General features: G+C 35.5%; 1 protein-coding gene across 11 annotated transcripts in view; it reads right to left on the bottom strand.

Annotated features, from left to right (window-relative positions):
- ERC2 (ELKS/RAB6-interacting/CAST family member 2) overlaps positions 1–21,111 on the bottom strand; it is a 970,127-nt gene that overhangs the window by 471,916 nt on the left and 477,100 nt on the right. For 8 of the 11 annotated variants that reach the window (XM_074403633.1, XM_074403639.1, XM_074403634.1 and 5 more), the window contains 4 exons: positions 19,969–20,109; positions 16,732–16,872; positions 12,690–12,725; positions 1,598–1,791 (listed from right to left, as the gene is read on the bottom strand). In XM_074403633.1, the coding sequence (XP_074259734.1) occupies positions 1,598–1,791; positions 12,690–12,725; positions 16,732–16,872; positions 19,969–20,109 (512 nt within the window). The remainder of the gene's footprint in view (positions 1–1,597; positions 1,792–12,689; positions 12,726–16,731; positions 16,873–19,968; positions 20,110–21,111) is intronic. The other 3 variants (XM_074403636.1, XM_074403637.1, XM_074403638.1) reach the window with 1 other exon arrangement.

Raw genomic sequence — 21,111 nt, 5'->3', positions numbered from 1 at the left:
GCCCATGCTGGAGTGCAGGGGCTCATAGTTTACTGCAGCCTTGAACTCCTGGACCCAAGTGATCCTCCTGTCTCAGCCGTCTGAGTAGCTGGGACCACAGGCACCCACCACCACACCTGGCTAATTATTGTAGTTGTAGATACAAGGTTTCCCTATGTTGACCAGGCTGGCCTCAAACTCCTAGGTTGAAGCCATCCTCCCACCTTGGCCTCCCAAAATGCTGGGATTATAAGACATGAGCCACCACATCTGGCCTTGAAAATTTATTTGTTTTAGCATTTGACTGTTCTTAATAATATACGTGTCCCACCTTACCTGGGGACCAATTGTTTGCAAAGCATCATTTGAATAGGTTGTTAGTGACTCACTGACTTCTAACAAGATTCAAGGCCGTAAAAGGATAAGGACAGAAGATCACTCGAGTCCAAGAACTGGAGACCAGCCTAGGCAAAAGAGTGAGACCTGATCTCTACAAAAGATTTTTTTTTTTTAATTAGCTGGGTGTGATAGTGTGCACCTGTAGTCCCAGCTACTTAAGGGACTGAGGCAGACGGATCACCTGACCTCAGAGGTTTGAGGCTGCAGTGAGCCATGACCACACCACTGCACTCCAGCCTATATAGCTGGCAAAAAGCAGAGGTGAAATTTGAACCCAGGTCTTTCTGTCACTGAAGCCCATGATCTTTCCACAAGATGATAGAGAGCTACTCTATGTACACCTTGAAGTCCTTTAGGGTCTCATGAGTGTCTCAATCAAAGCTGGTCAATATTCACAGGTTTATTCAAAATGTGGTGATTTCTACCATGTGGACTGAATCTGGGAAACACAAATTCTGCCTTATTGCTGAACCAATAAGAAATCTGCAGAGGTTATGGAGCTACGTAAGATTTTTCAAAAAGTTCTTTCCTTACATGAAGTACAGGAAAAAGCATTGACAGTAAGCTTAGTTTTAGAGTCTACGCTATATATAAATATAACATAGATATGATTTATCTGAAAAACTAAATATTCTGATACAACACTCTCTGTTTTTACACAGAATTTGCTATCATGTAGGACCCATTCAAGTATATGTTTTTAAAAAGGTCCTCTTAAGAGATAAACCTCCAGGAAGGATTTGTTGTGGTGTGCCAAGAGACATCCAAAGGATAAGAGCTCCTTCCTTCTTCCCCTGTCTCGAATGAAGAATTCCCAACTATATGCTTCGGTTTTTGTTGTTGTTATTGTTGTTTGCTCAAGACAAAACTAAACCACAAATATTTATCTGTAATGGAAACGAACTGAGGTTTGGGTAGTCAAAGCCCCAGTTTCTTACACACTTCCCTGGAAAAATGCTAGATCATGGACATCACTCAAGAAAGTTGACCACTATTTTCTTCAACACCTAAGAAGTTTATAATCCCTCAGAGGATCAGCCAATTGCATTCTTAGCATTCCACAGAAACGTCATCTTTCACAGGCCGTGTTCCTCACCCACGACTTGTTTCTAACTTGTAATATGAACGTACAGTCCAAAGCCACCACAACCAGAGATGGGCGCACCCACACAGTCCGTGTTCTCGCACTGTCAACAATTTACGTGACTGCAAAATTTACCTCTCCAGTTCTGCAATCTTCTTGTCCTTGTCATTCTTCTCATTCTCCACCTCCTTGAGGATCTCCAGCAGCCGGTCCACTTCCGCCTGGGCCTTGCCACACTCATCACGGTAGTAAGACGCCTCTTTATCGAGCTGTTTTATTCGGTCTGCGAACTCAGGGTTCATCCTGGAGTCATCTTCAATATTATGTGCCTTCAACATTACATTTTTAAAGAATGCAATTAAGACAACAGTTTAGAACAATAGATAGTGCAGTCACCAATGGCCCAGAAATTAACTTTGGAGAGAAAATCACCACCAAAGATTTATGGGTATATTGTCAGTGAAAAGGCAAAATAGAAAAATCACACATTTCCGCTATCTTACAACAATGTTGATTTTAAAATAATATTACAGTTTCACAGGGGAGTTTCTTTAATTATTGATATTTTATTCCATTAAATGTTGCTACTTTTAGATTTTCTTTCCACCAAAAAGTGGGGTTAGAGACTGTGATGTCTTTATTCCCAGTTACTAGGTAAGCAGAACCAAGACAATTCAACTCCTCACAGTTAAAGAGGTAATTCACACAAAATGCTTCCATTTCCAATACAAAGACACCAAAACAACACAATATTGGATTATTTTCCAAGAACTAACAAGGGCATATGTAAAGCCAGATAACGTATAAGAGATTGATTGACTATTAATTGAACATTTCATCCCACAGAGAAATTTCAGGAGGAAATGTAGTTTGAAAGGAGGATTGAAGGTGAGGAAGGGCTTTCCAGCTAACAGTTATACCCATAAATTCTCATTCCCTTGCATAAATTTAACCTAAACCAGGAGGAGGATGAGCTAATTCATGAACAAGGACACAGACAAGAATCTGCAAACACATGCATGGGTGAGTGGCAGCTTTACACGCGAGAAAAGACACAGGCAACAACACAGCAACAACATTGCAGAATAATTTGCAGCCAAAGTATTTGTGGGTTTGTGTGTGAGAATGCGTTACAGCTTTTTTTTTTTTTTTTCCCAAAATAGACTTTTGGCTGAAATATTCCCAGACAGATAGAAATAACACTGCACTGCAATGTTTTGCCTACCCCTTGTTTCCCATTATTCCTAATTGACTTCTTCAAAGAGTAAGCAGGGAAAAAACAAGTCATTTAACAACAGTGCACATTCAACATAGAAAGTTCAGATAAGTCATATATGTATGTAGCTCCAAAATCCATGGGTGACATAATCAAACGTTAACAATTTATAAGGACTTAAGTTGTTCTGCTGTCTTGCTATGTGGAGCAGATATCCATTGTGTTTTTTTATACTTTTTTGAATTATTTCAGGGAAAAAACAAGGCAAGCAAGCTACAGCTACTGTGGGATTGAATGAATCATGCATGGTTAGAAAAATTAATGCTAATACTACTGTTAGAAGGTTTGACAGTCTTTGCAATGATTTAGTAGAAAAAAATTCAAAAATTAGTATAAATAAAATAAATTCCATATGACAAAATAATCATTTTAGAAATAATATTTTTGCATGTAACATATTATTTAAGCATGAGGATAAAGGGGAAAATTTTGCTTTCATGTTCTTAAATCTAAGATTTCCTTATTTAAGAAATAAACTCAACTATACAAAAGAACTTGAGAAAAATACGTCAGTTCAACAGACTATCAGGTACTCGTTTATTCCCTTTTACCAATATTTCTCAGAAAACATTTATTTTTATTTATTTACTATGCACTCTGTGTTTCATTATAATACATTTTCAGTACAATTAAAATAATCTGGAAGGGAATCCTGAGCTAACATGCCTTTAGGAGTATAGTCAACTAGTAATTTCATTTTAAGCTTAAGTAATGAATATTTAAATTTCCTAATCTCCACTTTAAAAATGTAGAGCAGAAATCCTATTTTAAAAGGAAGTAACTACTCCATATACCTGCTTCTATTTGTAATCATATGAATTGTTACTTTTGTTACAGAAAATCATTTAAAATATGCAGCTTTTAAATAGCTAAAGAAAAAAAAGGCTTTGTGTTAACCTCTCTTTCACTTTTATAGTGTATTACCATTATTTTACAGCAGTTAAAAATGTTTTCATGACATTTCTTGAACTATCCAACCAGTGCTATTAAGATCTTTAAAAAGGAATTAATGAACTGAGTAATGAGCAGCTGGAAGCACTCAAAACAAATGAATAAATGTATTTTGATTGCCTGTTTCTTACCAGAGTTAAAATTCCTTTCCTGATGCTGATTTTTTAAAATTCACAAATAGCTAGCAGTTAGCTGCTGTGGCTTATTTTGGTTCTTATTATTACTGTCCCTTTTTAATAAGTGAGTACAGGATTACTAGTTGCGAGACCAAGATTCTAAATCCAGTTCTGCATCTTATGTCTACAAGCAAATTAATTAGCCTAAAAACAGTGAAAACTACAAAATGATAAACATGGGGGGGAGATATTATTCACTTGTGTTTTTATTATGATTATTATTTCATAATATGCATTCCAGAAACCTGGCTAATTCAGATGAGTTAATAGGTTTATTTGATTTTCATTGACAAGATACTACATATTCCTTTAAAAAAGCCTCCTGGATAGCTTTACAGAGAAAGCGTAGTCTGCTAGTCATAGGTATGTACACATATTCCTTATTTTAGCTCTTTGAATAAAAAAGGATTACCCAAAGCCACTTTTCAACATTGGGTGAAATCAAATGAGTTTATAGTCTTTTCAAACCAGTAAATAAGTATGGTTAAAGGACTCATGGGATGTGTGGAGGCACAGAAAGCCTAGGAAAAAATGTGCCTGAAGCCAGACTGTGCCACTGTTGACTTCATATGGTGCTGAAGTTAGGTAATGTTATCAGAATGAAGACCAGAGCCAAGTTTATAGCTGGCCTGTTATCTACTGTTAATAGATCACACTTCAAGTGCTAATGAGACTTCCATTTAAAATGAATAGACAACCTTGGCTGGGCACAGTGGCTCACACCTATAATCCTAGTACTTTGGGAGGCCGAGGCAGGTGGATCATAAGGTCAAGAGATCGAGACCATCCTGGCCAATGTGGTGAAATTCCATCTCTACTGAAAATATAAAAATCAGCTGGGCATGGTGGTGCACCCCTATAGTACCAGCTACTCAGGAGGCTGAGGCAGGTGAATCGCTTGAACCCAGGAGGTGGAGGTTTCAGTGAGCCAAGATCATGCCACTGCACTGCAGCCTGGTGACAGACTAAGACTCCATCTCAATAAATAAACAAATAAATAAAATTAAATAAATAAAATAAATAAACAACCTCAAGAATACCTGTGAGTTAAATATCTCTGTGCCTGTATCAGTATCTACTGATTTCCTAATAAAAGAACTTAGGTCAAGCCACTTTCAATCTTGGTACCAGAATTCTTAGAAGAGCTATTAAAATATCATTTAAAATATTTTTAAATTAGTAGAGAGCTTTAAGAAAAAGTCACATAAAGATGAGAGAGAAACAGCTGCTTCTTGGATCATTACTAGGGTCCATGTAAAGACTCAATGAAAGAGAGAGTTTCACACGACTGGGAAGGCTGGTGAGTCCCCAGCTAAACTTAGGTCGTAGAGGCAAAAGTCTCTAAAGAATATACAAAAGATATTGTATATAACCAGCTCTATTCAGCCTGAGTCACAACTTTTCAGAGGATGGGCTGAAATTTTTAACCATTAACCAGCATGAATGTGTTCTATCATAATCTACAGACACGAGTGATTCTAGGCTAAATAAAATAGTGAAGGAAATTGAGCTTATTAAAGCCAATGCTTCCTTCAAAATTATAAGTCCTGAGCCTCCTCTAAAATAGACTGAAAGAAGCACTTCATTTGTATTTAGGCAATATTCTTGCCTTTTCAAATCACAACGTGAGTTCTTTAATCTGGACTGGCAGCTTCTGATAGGGATCAAAAGTAGGTAACAGATTTGGATCTAACATACTTTAGACACTACAACGAAAAAAAAAATAGATTTGAATAAATCAAGATCACAATAAATTCCTACCATGGCATTCTAATGCATTCAAGACATAAATTGAAAATGAACAGTCATATTTTTCCTTAAGAATCTGTTAGTTTACAATTAGCTCCCCAACAATGTCTGGAAGGGTCTGCCCATTCTATACTTCTAAAGAACATCAACTTTGTCCTCCTATTTTCATTAGTCAGAAATTTACCTCTTAAAAACACAAACTGGTGTAAGTTTTCTTTTGATGGTTTCAGACTTTATTTACCATGAATGTAGCAAGCTCATTCATCACTTTCAAGGACATCCATGTGTCATTAAAACTAAAGGAATATCAATAAACCTTCTTTGCTTAATACAGAGATTTAATTCTACTGATTAACCAGCGCAGTTTAATGGCAAATCCAGGTATCTGATTCGGCTCAAAAACATTTCTTAAAACATTTAGAGCAACTCTCAAGCATCTTAGAGAAACACACACACACATACACACACGCACACAAAAATAGGAAAAGGACATTTCAGAAATGTCTATATTACATATTACATAAGTAAGTTTTGAGGGACTCCCAATTATGTTTCTTGTGTTTCCATATGCAAGGAAATTTCCCCACAAATGGGAATAACCAAAACAAACTCTGGAGCCTCACTAATGTGGGCAGGCCTCTGGGTTTTGATGTGAACTGACTTTGAAAGCCTAGATCAGGCATTAAGAGGACCCTGGCCATGGCTTGGGAAGAGCAGTACATTAACCTACAGTTATAATAACCTAGTAGTTATTTTAGTAAAAGAATTTATAACAACTGCTTCAGGAAGGCAAAACTCCAGATTAGTACTATATCTAAATGAAAGTTAAGAAGCCAAAAATGGCTAAAGTCAAACTATGGGGTTGTCAAGTATCAGAATCATACATTCCAAGTTTATTTACACTTAATCTTATAAAGACTGGTCATTGATTATTTCCAATAAAATGGCAGTTCATCATTCCAGATCCCTAGAAAGGAAAGTATTAACTTTGGTCCAGAAACCTGCTGTGAAACAAGGCAGGGAACATTCAGTTATTACATTATATAACACTTTCCCTTTGAAGTAGACCCTACCAATTTTAATTAAAAATTATTTTCTTCAAAATAAATAGTCATGACCATAAAATAAAAGAAAAATGTTAATGAATGTATCTGATTATTTTTCTTCCCTACTGTTTATGGGTTTTAGCAATAATTTGCTAAATTTATGCAGTGTAGAAATATGACTCTCGATTGTGGCATGTTGGCAATTTAATGTCCATTAACAGTACTTTAAAATTCCTTTCATATCTCAACAGCAGAACAAGGTATAGAAACTATTTTAAAAATTATATTTGACTTCAGACTACTAAAAGAAGTTTCAATCTTCTTATAATTCTACATTATAAACAAAATATTATATATTAAAAGAAAATTTTAAGGTGATTATAGAGTTATATTAGAAAATTAAATTTCATTTTAAATATGATGAATCAATACCAGGCATCATAGCTGAGCCTTAATAATACATTTGGAAATTAATAATGAGGTACTTTGAAATCTTACACATCTTAGTTTCTTTTTTCTTTCTTTCTTTTTTTTTTTTTTTGGTAGAGATGGGGTTTGCTATGTTGCCCAGCCTGGTCTCCAACTTCTGAGCTCAAGTGATCCTCCAGCCTTGACCTCCCAAAGTTCTGGGATTACAGGCATGAGCCACCACACCCAGCCCCTATATGTCTTAGTTCTAAAGTAAATTATTCACAATGCAGGCTAACTGCATTCAGAATATTTACAAATTTACATATTAAAACAACCATACCAAACAAAAATTCTTTTCATAGATGGAACAAATAGGATATGTATAAGTAAATATAAACAAATATTCAAAATAATTACGTCTTTCTCTCTCTTTCTTTCTCTCTCTCTCTCTCTCTTTCTCATATACACAGAGGAACCAACTGAATGCTTAATACTTTTAAAGATTCCCCCAAACAAAAATGTAATTATTAATGTAATCATTTTTAATTATGAGAATTCCTAAAATTAGCAATGTAGAGAACTGAGGTAATTCTCTAGATGTCCTGAAACAAAACATGTAGCTTCAAATGTTGAGTGTTATTACAAATAATACTTGAGTTTTTTAGACACTGAAAGCCTGAATCAATTATAGGACGTGGGTTTGCATGTGTTTACACATGCTGTATGCATACCTGGAATTATCTCTTAAATAGTGGTAACTTTCCTCTGTGCTGGGAGATGCTGGTTTAACAGTGAATCAAATACTTTTGAAAATAATAAAAAGAAACTGCTATATCCAAACAATGACTGTTTAAGCGTTTATAATTCAGCCCATTATGTTCCTGGGACTGTCCAGTCCTGTTATGACCTACAAATCAGGAAGACCTCATTGAACATTAACAAGATTTTTTTCTCTCTCTCTGGAATGAAAAAAGGCTGCCTTTTGGCTTTTGTTCTGTTTTTTTTTTTTTTTTTTTTTTTTTTTTAACACTTATGTAAAATGTGAGCCCTGCAAAACCTGTGTTCAGAAAAGATAGAATTTCAAATGGATAACTACTGGACTGAGGGGTCACAAGTGTGGGGAACATCAGAGGGGTCTCAAATGTGCTCTGACCAATCGCAAGATTGCACCCAGAGCCTCCAAATCAGTCATTTGTCTCGTAGCAACAAGGGTATTAGATGAAGCACTAAACTGAGAGACTCAGAAGGTCTAGAGATTTATTAAAAATTTTTGAAAGACTCCTGATACCATCCCTGCATACAATAACCACAAGGGCTACAGCAAAGAAGGTATTTGAGACTGATGAAACACATACATTATTTGTTTAGAATTAAGAACCAAGGGGAGGCAGAGGACCCAACTGAAGATAACCTGCACAGTATTTATAACAAGAAGACAAAACTCCAGGAGTAGAATGATAGTTAAGCTACAGAATGGTTATAAGAAAAATAATGATATGAAGGCAAAATTTTAGCTTCTAAGAAATGTCATTAGACAACCCTTTTTTCAACAGAGTGACTAAAGTAAAAGGAGATAAAAAGTAAAAAGTTCCTTTCTACTCTAGAAATAAAAATACTTGCAGGAGCACTTAAAAGCTTAATCTGTGTTCACTCTGATGTAGTGTAGACTGTCGGACATAAAATTGACAATAAAATTATCTTATTTAACAAAAAACAACTATAGTATAGTTCACCAAAAATTTGTTAGGTGTTCATATAGAAAATAAACATACAAGAATAAAAGAAATTTCCTAGCTATCAATAACTGATTAGAAAATAAATAATAAATATATTATTCACCATAGCAACCTAAAAATTACATATATAGAGATACTTAAGACTATCTTTAAGAAAAAATACCATGGACCTGTATCAGGAAAATTTACAACTTTGCTGTACAAAAACCACTGGAATAAATAAAAGTTGGATCATGTTCATGAATGGAAAGAAATAATATTGGGAACATATCAAAATTCTAAAATTATCTTACAGATTGAATATAATTAAAATTAAAATCAATAATTTTGCTTTTTAATTGACAAAGTGATCCTAAAGTTTACTTGGACTGATGGAAAATTAAAGGCTAAAAATTTAAAACAAAACAAGACAAAATGAAAAGCAGAAAGAAGGTGTAATTCATTTTACTAGGTATTTAAAAATAGCATAAAGCTACAATAATTAAAATTTTGATCCAACAAATTAGAGATACCGATAAAGCTGAACATATGCTTAGAAACTAAGATACTCACCTAAATGAGAATTTCATATGCAATAAAATCGTATCAAGATCAGTGGATAAAGATAGAATTGTTTGATAAATGGTGCTGGATAATTAGTTGATAATTTAGAAAAATATAGTTAGAATCTCACCTCTCAACATGAATCAAAATAAACTAAAGATGGCTAAAGGACTTAACTTGATATAAACAAATTAAAATATTTTAAATATAGTTAATTGAAATCAGAGAACATTTCCCAGAATAAAGTCAGTGAGGAAAGCCTAAAGAAAAGTACAGGTCAAGAACCTAAAAACTATTCTCCATATACATAAAAAATTTAAGCTAAATAAAACTGCCACAAACCGGGTAAAAATTCTATATAAAACACAGAATAACTCATATAAAACCAATGAACAAAACAGTAAACTCAAAAGCAAGCGTTCAACTGATTCAAACAATTTACGTAAGACAATGTATAAAAGGCTAATAAATGTACTGAAAAACCTCAACTTCAGTAGTAATTAAAGAAGGAAAAGTTAAAAGGGAAAAAATTTTTCACCTAAGCATTTGTCAAAGTTTTATGTAAAATGACAATTCTGTGTTGGCCAGGGTGCGGCAGAAAAGCCATCTTTAATCAGGGCCAAAAGAAGCGTGCTTCGCTGGAATTCCTCCGAAACACAACATAGTAGGAACTATTGGGATCTTTACAAATCACTGGCCCAGGAAGGAGGCAGGCACAGTGGCATATGTTTGTAGACTGAGCAACTCCAGAGGCTGGGGCAGGAGGATCCCTTGAGGCCAGGAGTTTGAGACCAGCCTGAGCAACATAGTGAAACCTAGTTTTAAGTTAAAAAATGCCAACATTGGGAGAATAAGCAAATAGAGTAGAATAGTTTGCAACCATTAAAATAGTATTTTGGGGGAATAGTTCATTATATGGGAAAATTCTAATAAGGTAAAAAAAAATAGAACATAAAACGAAATAAACACTTTGACACAATTTGGTAAAAAGTAGAGTATTAGATAAGGAAAAAAAGGAACAAAAGAGAGAGGGAAGAAAAGAAGCAACAGAGAGAAGGAGAAGGCAAGAGGAGAGAGGACAGAAGAAAAGAAAAAGAGAAAAGAACAGCAACAACAAAAAGATGTCTAGGTGGAGAACAATCCAAATGTCCCGGTGATTCTTTCTGTCTGTGGTGAGATGTCCTGTTATTTTTTAATTTTCCTCTGTAGCCTTCCACATGTTTGCAAATTCTCTACTGTGACCATTTATTATTTTTATGACTAAGAAAAACACAGTCATTTTTAAAAGACAATTAAGGGTAAAAAATCCATCATGCTGCATCCCTATCAGTCCAAAAAAGAACTGGACACTGAGACAGGGGGAGTTAGAATAATGAGAGTTTGGCTATATTCCCGGGATGCCAGACCAGTGGCTTAGCTTAATTAACTTGGGGAGAAAAAGTCAGTCAATGACATTTGAATTAGTCACCAAAAGGACTTAAAAGTTCACACTGGCGGCCGGGCGCGGTGGCTCAAGCCTGTAATCCCAGCACTTTGGGAGGCCGAGGCGGGTGGATCACGAGGTCAAGAGATCGAGACCATCCTGGTCAACATGGTGAAACCCCGTCTCTACTAAAAATACATAAAATCAGCTGGGCATGGTGGCGCGTGCCTGTAATCCCAGCTACTCAGGAGGCTGAGGCAGGAGAATTGCCTGAACCCGGGAGGCGGAGGTTGCGGTGAGCCGAGATCGCGCCATTGCACTCCAGCCTGGGTAACAAGAGCGAAACTCCATCTCCAAAAAAAAAAAAAAAGTTCACACTGGCATATTAGAGACGCACCCCTGGGTGAAGAAAAGTAAAAGTTGATGATGCCGTGTCACTGATATTTCTAGAAATGGTCTAAAAGCTAACAGAGTTATTTCTTTGGTCCTACCTATCCTTACAGGGATAGTGAACTCCTAGCATGGTCCTGATATATTTTTGCTCCTACAGGAACAAAGCTCTCCCCATCTGTCCTGCACATACCCAAAACATAACATTCTTAGGTTTTCTTCCTGTTCCTAACTAGTAAGTATAAAACAAGTGCAGTGGAATTACTTCACTCATTTTTTAAACTTTTTTTTTTTTTTTTTGAAACACTCATTTTCCCCAAGGTGAGTTTTTGAGCTTGAAGATATTCCAATCTTATTTGTCTTTCTTCACATCTCCACTGTCTTCAGCCTGCTTATTAGCACTTCTATTTAAATATTAAGGGAAAAGAAACTTGAACTGATTATTTTTTGCTTATCTGCTAAAATCCACATTTTGAAAAAAAGGTTAACAAAGATGCTGCAGCAGGGTTTTAGGAATTCTCTTTGCAAAAATAAAATGTGTTGTAAAGAATGGAGAGTGGAGGCTGAGTCTAACTAAATGCACTACATCTTGCAGATCAAGTTGTATGTATCCTGAAGCAGTGGCTTAACAAATAAAAAGGTGTTGGTGGAACTGTTTCCTTTATCCATGTTATTCATTTTTTCCATAAGGGGATTTAGACATAGGAGGTGATTAGAATGCATGATAGCACAGGTCACATCTGCCAAATGATAAACTCTAGCCACCTTTATGAAATATTTTCCCAGTAAGCCACTTGCGTTCACAGAACAAAAAAGCTTTTCTTCTTTAATGAGTTAAAAAAAAAAAAAAAAACCTGCTTCATATATTAATAAAGGCACACATGTCACTAGGATAAAAAAAACTCATGGTGGCACCTGGATAGTTTTATAAATATTTTTACTAGTTGCCTGTTTTCTTGTACTCTATTAAGCTATAATCGGAATTGTTACTATCTGTTATTAAGAGACTATATTATGGTTTGTCCTCAGCCAAATGGCATGTTGTTAACTCTTACAAAATCCACAGTAATGTTAGGTATTTACCAATCTCAAAGAGCATATCCCTATTTTTAAATCTAAACCTGTTTTAACTTCTATCACTTAAATAACAGACATTGAATTGTTTGCTATTTTACGAATGCTGTTATCCCTTTTGGCCTAGGTATAGTTGTGTTTGAAGGATTTAAGGAAGAGTTCCATAAGCCTAGATCTTCAGCTGACTTTTGCTTTTCTACAGTCTTAGGACTGAGGTTAAGAAGGAGGTAGTATCAGAGTTGGCAATATTTTCTTGAGTTATTAATTTTTAAATTTCACATTCAAAAGAAATGGCAGTGGCCTCAGCACAGATCATTTCTTTTGACAGAACAGAAAGGGGAAGAAACTCATAAATATTTTCGAAACCTCCCCAGTATGGCACACCGTGACTGGTGATCAATGGATCCTCATGCTTTGATATGTTACAGCGGGAACTTTCAGAAATGACTTACTGGGTTGTACATCTGATTGAACAACTGCTCAGCTTGCTACATTGCAAAGTTGGGGAGGCATTGAGGCACAGACAGGGAAAGAAGGAAAGATCCAGAAAAACAGCATTAGCTCAACAAATCCAGTGCATTCGCACAGACGAGTTAGTTGTTAAAAAAGAAGAAATTTCAGTTTCTAAACATTCCACAGTGAAAGTGAGATGCTCTAGGGAAATACAAATGTTGACTTTGGCTCCTAAAAAAGAATAGCTGGAATAAGAAATTTAAGGTTTGTGTTACTTTCCCTTTCTCAAGTTAAATAACCCATGAAATAAAGAAGGCTGTCCACTTTTGATGATACATGAAGTGCTGGCCTCCAGCAATGAATCAGAAGAAGTACTTTTAGCCAAGTCTGCCATTTATTACCTGAACTTCAAAGATGGTAATAATAAAAGATTAATTAAATCTTATCATTGAATTTATAGCTCTTCTTTTATATTAACACAAGCCTGAATTTTCTACTCAGTCTATCTTCAGAAAAATACAGATTAGCAAACAGCAGGTTAGCAACAGCAAAATATCAGTAGTTAAGGCTTTATCGGATTTACTTAAACTAAAAGGGAAAAGAAAAAAATTAAATCAGCAGGACCAAAATACAGCGTCATCCATTGCCTATTACCAGTTTCTATTGTTGTCTCAGACTTAGTAGAAAATATAATTTTCAAGGATATTCTATTATGTTTCAAGTGCTTTAGAATCTATAATATTCTCGTCTATTTTGCGTTAAATATTTAAATGTTTGTAGATTTAAATGTAATGAATACTACTATAAATAGCACTCTAAAGTTATATTTTCTAAATACCTGCAATATTAATCTGGGGCTCAATGTCAAGGTGTACAAGGGGAAATATTGTAGAAACTATTACTTTGCTTTAAGCTAAGACACAATTTTTAGGAGCTTGAATTACTTTTTCCTTCAACTTGAATGAAGTAAATGACAATGTTATTTATCACGGTTTAAATAAACGCCCTCCTCAAGTATAATATTAATTGAAATTACTAAAGAGTGTAAATCATAATATTTTGAATTGTTATTGCTTCTCAATTGATTTCATAGGTAAATTTACTCCCCTCCATTTTGAACTTCAAATATTCTATTGAAAGGCAAAATGATCCATGTCAATTATCAGTTTCTTCTCAAAATACGCTTAATTATAAAGCATACTCATAATTTGCAATTATGCATTATTTGGTTAGTATCATTTCATTAGCTTCACTAATATCAGTAAAAATTTCCTCACATATGAACATTTATAAAAGGTGAGATGTAATGTATAAGGGAGTTGGTTCCTTTTCTGCCTATAACCTTTCATCACAAAGTATTAAAGACATCTTAAATTAACACAGTATAATAAGGGGTTAAAGTAATTATGTGTGTGAATGTTCTCCACAGACTTTTATGTAAAAACTCCCTTTACCAATGTGAAGCATTGTTTATAAGACAAAAATAAGTTTAAATCACCGTTTGGATTTCATTGCCACTGGCAGACAAGGTTTCTGTTCAACTACACATATCTACAATGTTGTACAGATTTTATGGCAAAAATACCTGGATACTCACAAACCTTAAGCAAAATTCCACTGGGAATTTTTGGTGTATTTATGACATAATAAAACTATTATGTTTTCAGCTTTCATTTAGTAAACCTTTATATTTTATTCACAAGTCACGTACCCTTTTATTTAAAAGGAGGCCCAGACACACTTAAGCTTTTATAGCTGCTTATTTTTCCATGAGTAAATGATGTGTTTATATGTATATTCACATACTGTTGGCTTATATTTTCAAATATTTCATGTAGATCTCAATTTTTTTAAGGTGATGGGTATTTGAGGTTTTTACGGAACTATTTATTAGCAGAAATTAAAGACTACTGAAAAAAACATTTTAAACTTTTGAATTTAGTTAATGCTAGACAGCCAAAAATAACAAAACAGCATCTGTAGGTTAGACATAAATATTTAAATAATAATTACCCTATTTAAACCCACTGCACTATGCATGTAGAAGATAGGGTATAAGCGAAGATTATGTATACACTTAGAAATAAGTTATCTTTTGACAAATTAAATAGGTCATTTACAGCAAGACAACCATATTTGTTACTTTAAGTCTAGTGACTTGGTAGAATGTTAAAATGCTGTCAGGAATAATGCTAAAATGTTTACAGGATTTGGTCTGTGAATTTCCATATGTGGTATCTACCTGCGAGTCAAAGGAAACCACACACTCTGAGTGATCTCAGGGACAGACCACAGCTATGTTGAAAGAAACTATATTGAATTGCATAAATGTTGATTTATTAAACTAGTCAAGTCGTTACATGAAAACTGTAAGTATCAATATGCGAATCTCTTCCTTTTAATTACTAGATTTCAAATTTCTATAGATGACTTATATTTAAAAAGAGGGTGTTGAGCATGTACCTGCAGAAATAATAAATGGGGTCCCCTGATTTCTATAACAGCTCATCAGAGTGGATGGAGGGCATCTTTCATGCCCAGGTCTATTAGAAGCCATCTTTCTTCTGGACTCAGCACACTGTGACTAAGGTAAAACCATGTAGAGGGTGGTCATAAGGAGCCAATGAATTTCTCTTTCACAAAGCTAGCTTACAGCCGGCTTTATGATCACAAAACTTTATTAAATAAAAAATATTTTTCATAAGTTCATCTCTTAATATGCATATCATAGATAACATTTTGTAGATCACATTTATGTATGTCAACAATGTATGTCATATACCCAATACATAAGAGCCAAGTCAATATCCATTTAAACACCCTCAAGTGGGCCATTTTAATTCTTTCATTTATTGTTCAAGATTTCTGCTTAACTAAATATTGTTTGAAATAAGTGAGATGATGAGCAGATTGGGAAATAGATTTTGCAATGTAGAGATTTTCTTGCTGTTTTGTTATTAAAGGATTTGTGTATTTATCTTTTCCTGTATCAGCAAGTAGACTTTCTTAGTGTGAAATTTCTCATGATAATTTCCTTAAAAATCTCTATAAAGTGAGCACCATATAGTAATATTTCAGTTATATATTGCATCACGCAAAATAGTATATTAAATTTTAAGATATCCAGAGTAATTCCTTCACAGATATGTGATTCCTTCACATCCTTGACCATCCATGTCATATATTTTCATAACTTTAGCCAATAAATCCCTATCCCAGTGTGCTATGAATTATACATAGTCACATTTTATTATATGCTTTGTTTGACTGTTTAGATTCTTATCTTCTCTTTTGACTAAGTTTATGAGTTGTCAAAGGGAAACAAAATGCTTAAACTCATAATGTTATGAGTTTTATGTGAACAATGAGTGCAGACGTACCAAACAACACAGGAAGAAAGTCAAAGGAACAATGCATGACTGGAAATGCACTCCACAAAAATGTCCTGGTCAGAGAAAACATGTTAATGCTGCCATGTAAATATCCTATTTCTTTTCCAAAGCCTTCTATCTACAACAAGCTTTCCTAGACAGTAAGGCCATTTTAGTCAATTATAAATAGTCATTCTGTAGAGATGCCAGGGACTTGACTATTTTGGTGAACTTCTAGAAATTTAACAATGTCAGAAAAGCTTTTGCAAAGTTACAAAAAGGCCTACATCTGAAAGTAGCAAAAGTTTATGAACATCTAATGTGGCTTCTAGATTCTGTGATTTGTTGAAAACACTTCTATTTTTCTTTGTTGATAGTTGAGATTTGCTCAGAGAGTAATGGCTGATTTTTATAATATTTTTAACTTCTGCTACTATTTTCATCTACTTTTCGAGTTTTTCTTAAACAGGAAACCTAAGATAATTTTTCAGGTTCACAGACAGATTTGATAGACTTCTTAGCAATAAAGTTAAGTGTATTTAATTAATTTTTTTTAATCAGCAGACAGCAATAGATAAGGGATTTGTTTCTTTTTAAAAATGCCTCTTCCTTTTCCATTTTATAAATTCATTTTAAAATGAGCATGATTTTTTTCTTAGACTTCACTTACCTTTTTTAACTGTGCTTCCAATTTGCTACATTCCTCTTTCTTTTGTTCAATGGCTATTTCTAGAGATTTTAATTTGGAATCCCTTTTCAGTCCTGCAGAGGCTAATGAAGATGCATGTTCTTTGAGGTCAATTAAACTAGACTGAAAGAAAAAGATTTTGAGTCAGTAAAACATTCAAATTTCTACTAGCAATGCCTTCAATTTGAACACATTGATTCTATACATAGCACTAAAGCATGCAGTAGACAGAAAGGGTAAATATAATCTTACTAAGGTAACAATAGTCAGCTCTGGCCAGGAAATTAAAGTTGGCCAGCTTACAGAATGAGTAGGATCTAACTGCCATAGAATCAAATGTGACCAAATGTTGTGGTCAGTAAATGCATGTTTCATGTCTCAAAGTCATGCTAATGATGTAAGTCCCAAGGTGGTCTTTACATGTCATAGCAAAACAGACACCCTGAACCTTTCATTTACATTTATTGCTGTCAGACCATGCAGACTCTGGGACAAATATGAAAGAAAATACTGAATTTAGTGCTTCCCCTCCCAATAGCAAGTGAAATATAAAAAAAGCCTCCTATTACATTTTTTTAATCAAATCACATTTCTCTAACAGAGAAACGATCAATGGTTTTTCAAACATCTTCCAGAAAAATCAAACATAAAATTATTTTAAAATTTAGAGTAAACTTTATAGTCCTGTGCTTTGCAATTCAGATTTGATAGATACAATGAATCTTTCCAACTCAGAAATAGGGTTGCCTAAATTGTTCCAGTCATCAATCATGTCCAGAAATTAACAGGTTCCACATATACTCTGAAATTCAAAAAACTAAAGAAATACTTGCATATATCACTGAACATAACTTTGCAACCTAAAAGAGCAATGTTTGTCATCAACTATGAAATAGCAACATCAAACTATGTGACTGAGATGTACAAGTTTTACCCCAAAACAGACTCCATGTATTTCCTTCTTACTCATTTGCATCGCCTAAGAAGATACTAAACAGACACTGGTCTCTTTGTAAACAATGCTACCTAATAATTTATCCTGGATTGCCTCATGGGCACTGGAATGATCCTGAGGATTAAAGTCACCATTATCCAGCAAGGTGCTTCTAAAACCCTCTGAGGAACAGGTGGCTCATTTTCATTTTTCACATCAGGAAACTGAGGCTCACAACAGCTGAGCATCTTGTCAAATGTCACTTAGCTGGTAAAGGCAGATACACGTCTCAAACCCAGGTCTACAATTCCAATTTCAAGGTCCTTTGTCGTATCATTCCCACAGAAATAACAAAGGACATAATTCAGTCATTTTGTCGTGGTGAAGAGGTATCATCGCTCCAATTAAATTATAAGCTCCCAATTAAATTATAAGCTGATGGCAACTGCAGATTGTTTTTCTTTATAAATTTTAAGCTGCCAGATGCAATAGCCAGTTTTCGTCAACTTGACTAGGCTCTAGTCCCCAATTATTAATTTAGAAGTTGCTAATAGAAGGCATTTTGTAAACATGAGTAACATCTACCATCAGTTGACTTTAAGTGAAGGAGATCACCCTCAGTACTCTGGGTGGGCCTGATCCCATCAACTGAAAGGCCTATGAGCAGGACTCAGGTTTCCTTGAGGAAGAACAAATTCCACCTACTGGCTGCGGTGTCAGCTTCTGCCTGAGACTCTCCAGTCTGCTCTTGCTGATGACCTGTTCTGTGGATTTTGAACTTGCCTAGCCTCCATAACCGTGTCAGCCAATTCCTCATGATAAGGTTCTTAATCTGTTGAAAATGTTTAACGTGGTTCTGTTTTTCTGGCAGAACCCTGACTGACACATCCAGCCCGGTGTGAAGCACGTTATGCAGAAACAATAAAGGTTTACCAAAATGCTTATTTGAAAGTCACATAATTTTGGGATTATTTACAAAATGACTTTCTTTTATAGCTTATACTCCCCCACATCATCAAGATCTCTTTTCATTCAAAATATATACATTGATTTTAAGATACAAACTGACAAGTAACACTTCCAACCAGTGAAGAATGCTACAAAGTCAGAGCTTCTATGTTTTCTGTCAATACAAACTACAGTCATCACAGATCCTCCAACTCAGAATCAGCAGTGGAAGAGTAGGAAGACAACTTCATTCTTTATTTTCATAACAAAGAAATAAGCTCCTTTCTAAAAAAAAGTAGATTCAAATTTTAGGAAATAGGGATTTTGTTTCTGGGTTTCTTCGAAACTCCTCTTACTCATCAATTCTTTTCCTTCTTTATCTAGATTCCTAATTTATTCGAGATTTTAATTTGGGTGGAATTATCAGTACCCTGAGAGTGAGAAAATACTGTGGAGCTAGGAGACAGACAACTGTGCTGTGGTACCATCCAGGAGGTGAAAGGCCTGACAGCTCTAAAGAAGATGGACAGTTACAGCAGACAAAGTGTGAAGGGGCCAATTGCAGGCAATCTCCACACATCTTGGAGTTATGTGGATTAAATAAAACCACGTGTAATTACTGTCTCTCATGCTTCTCCACCAAACTATCCCCAAGAAAACTGAGAGGGTTACAGGGATCCCTTGAAGAATGGCAGAATAGCCCAATGGCATCCTGTTCGTAACCCCCAAGCAAGAATTTCTTTAAAGTATAAAATTTACTTTAAAAATGCAGGTGGCATTTATACTTTTATTCATGTTTTCTGTGGTATAAAAACACAGCTCTAAATTATTTACTAGAATGTAAAAATAATAGGCCAGAAGAACAGCCACATTTAAACTCTACCTTGGGGCCCAGCATGGTACCACATCTCCTAACCTGAGGGTATTACAGATGAATGTAAAGCACTCAACACAAGGAACAGCACATAGTAGATACCAATAAAGTAGAGCTATTATTATCATCATCAACGCTGCTGCTATCTCAAGCAAAGGATCATGGGACTGCAAAAAAATATAGAATCCTCTAATCCATGCAAATATGGTAAGACATAAAGAAAAGTTTCAAGGAGCTACATTGTATATGGTTAGCAAAACAGAGAAGATAGACATGGTTACAGAAGAAGGAAGTTACAAAATTTTTTTTTCCTTTAAATTCAGGCATCTTTACAAAAGAAAAGTTACCACATTCCCCAAGCCTTCATACAGTGCCTCCAAGTAAGTCTCTAGTCTCTTGCGGCTACACTGAATATGAGTTTATGAGGACTATCGGTGAGGTTCATTTGTTTCTCCAGACTCACCTCTTTTTCAGTCAGTTCAGCTTGTAAAGCATTGACCTTCTCTTTCAGGTCTTTGTTCTCTTTTCGGAAGGATTCTATCTCTTCTAGTCTTTCCCGATCATCTCTTTCTCGCTGTTCTTTCAAGCGCTCAATTATTCTCTCCTGAAAGGCAATTAACAATAAAGAAGAGGTAAGAACCCATCAGTGTATATGCCAAAGCATACTGCAAAAGAAAATAAGAGGCAGTACATCTAAGGAATGCTCTATGGGAATCAACGCACACAAGAAACTCAAAATTGGATTCGTGGGGAGAGGCTGTGCATAACAGCACATGGGAAAGACAACCAATACAGCTTCCGACTGTTAATAAAAGTTAACATCACACGGTTGCAAAGGATATTAATGTTCAAGTTCTGTGGCTGCTCTTGGTTCATGGTAGTATCCAGCAAATTTCTAGAGCAGTTCTAGAAGAGGGAGCTTCAGACACCGAGACTCCAGACCTGCCATAGCCTCGTACAGGAAAGGGGAAGAAGCAGAACATGTCTCTTGGCTCGGCCCTCTTTGCTTAGCCTCTCCATTTGGCATCAAAGGGCCTTCACTGGTTTCCGAAGGCTGTTCTCTGGCTAGATCAGATTGAAGCGGGGCAGGACCCAAACCCCCCAGGTCTTAGAGCTGGACTCATTGTGAGAGCTTGAGACAAAATAAAGGATCAGTCCAGTGTGTATGTGATTTTTCGGTGTGTCTGAGGATGTTGACTTTTCCGTTTTTTCAAAGGTATCTTGATAGTCAGTAGAGACTCCAAAACACTGGGTGAGTGTGAACCAAGTTCAGCAGCAGCTTTCTTTTACTGAGGGCTTACTACACGCAAAGGAGCTATGATGTGCTCTCCTCTTAAGTCCTCATCACAAGCGCAAGGGCAGAACCAGTGCTCTTGATGACAGTGTAGACGTGAGGAAACCCAGAGCTCCAAGACGTAAGGTGGCCGAGGTCATAAACAGAAGGCTTCCCACATCCTGGGTTCTCTGACAGTCAGCCACCTGTCAGAGACCACACTGCCACAAACATACACCTGGAGCCATTCGAGGAGGTCTGCCTTTGATTTTCACACTGAAATGAAAACACTGCTTTCTAGACATGTTTTCCAAAAATAGGGAACCTGCCTGA

This window comes from Saimiri boliviensis, chromosome 8 (assembly GCF_048565385.1).
Source record: "Saimiri boliviensis isolate mSaiBol1 chromosome 8, mSaiBol1.pri, whole genome shotgun sequence".
NCBI lineage: Eukaryota > Metazoa > Chordata > Mammalia > Primates > Cebidae > Saimiri > Saimiri boliviensis.
This window is presented reverse-complemented; position numbering and strand designations above follow the sequence as displayed.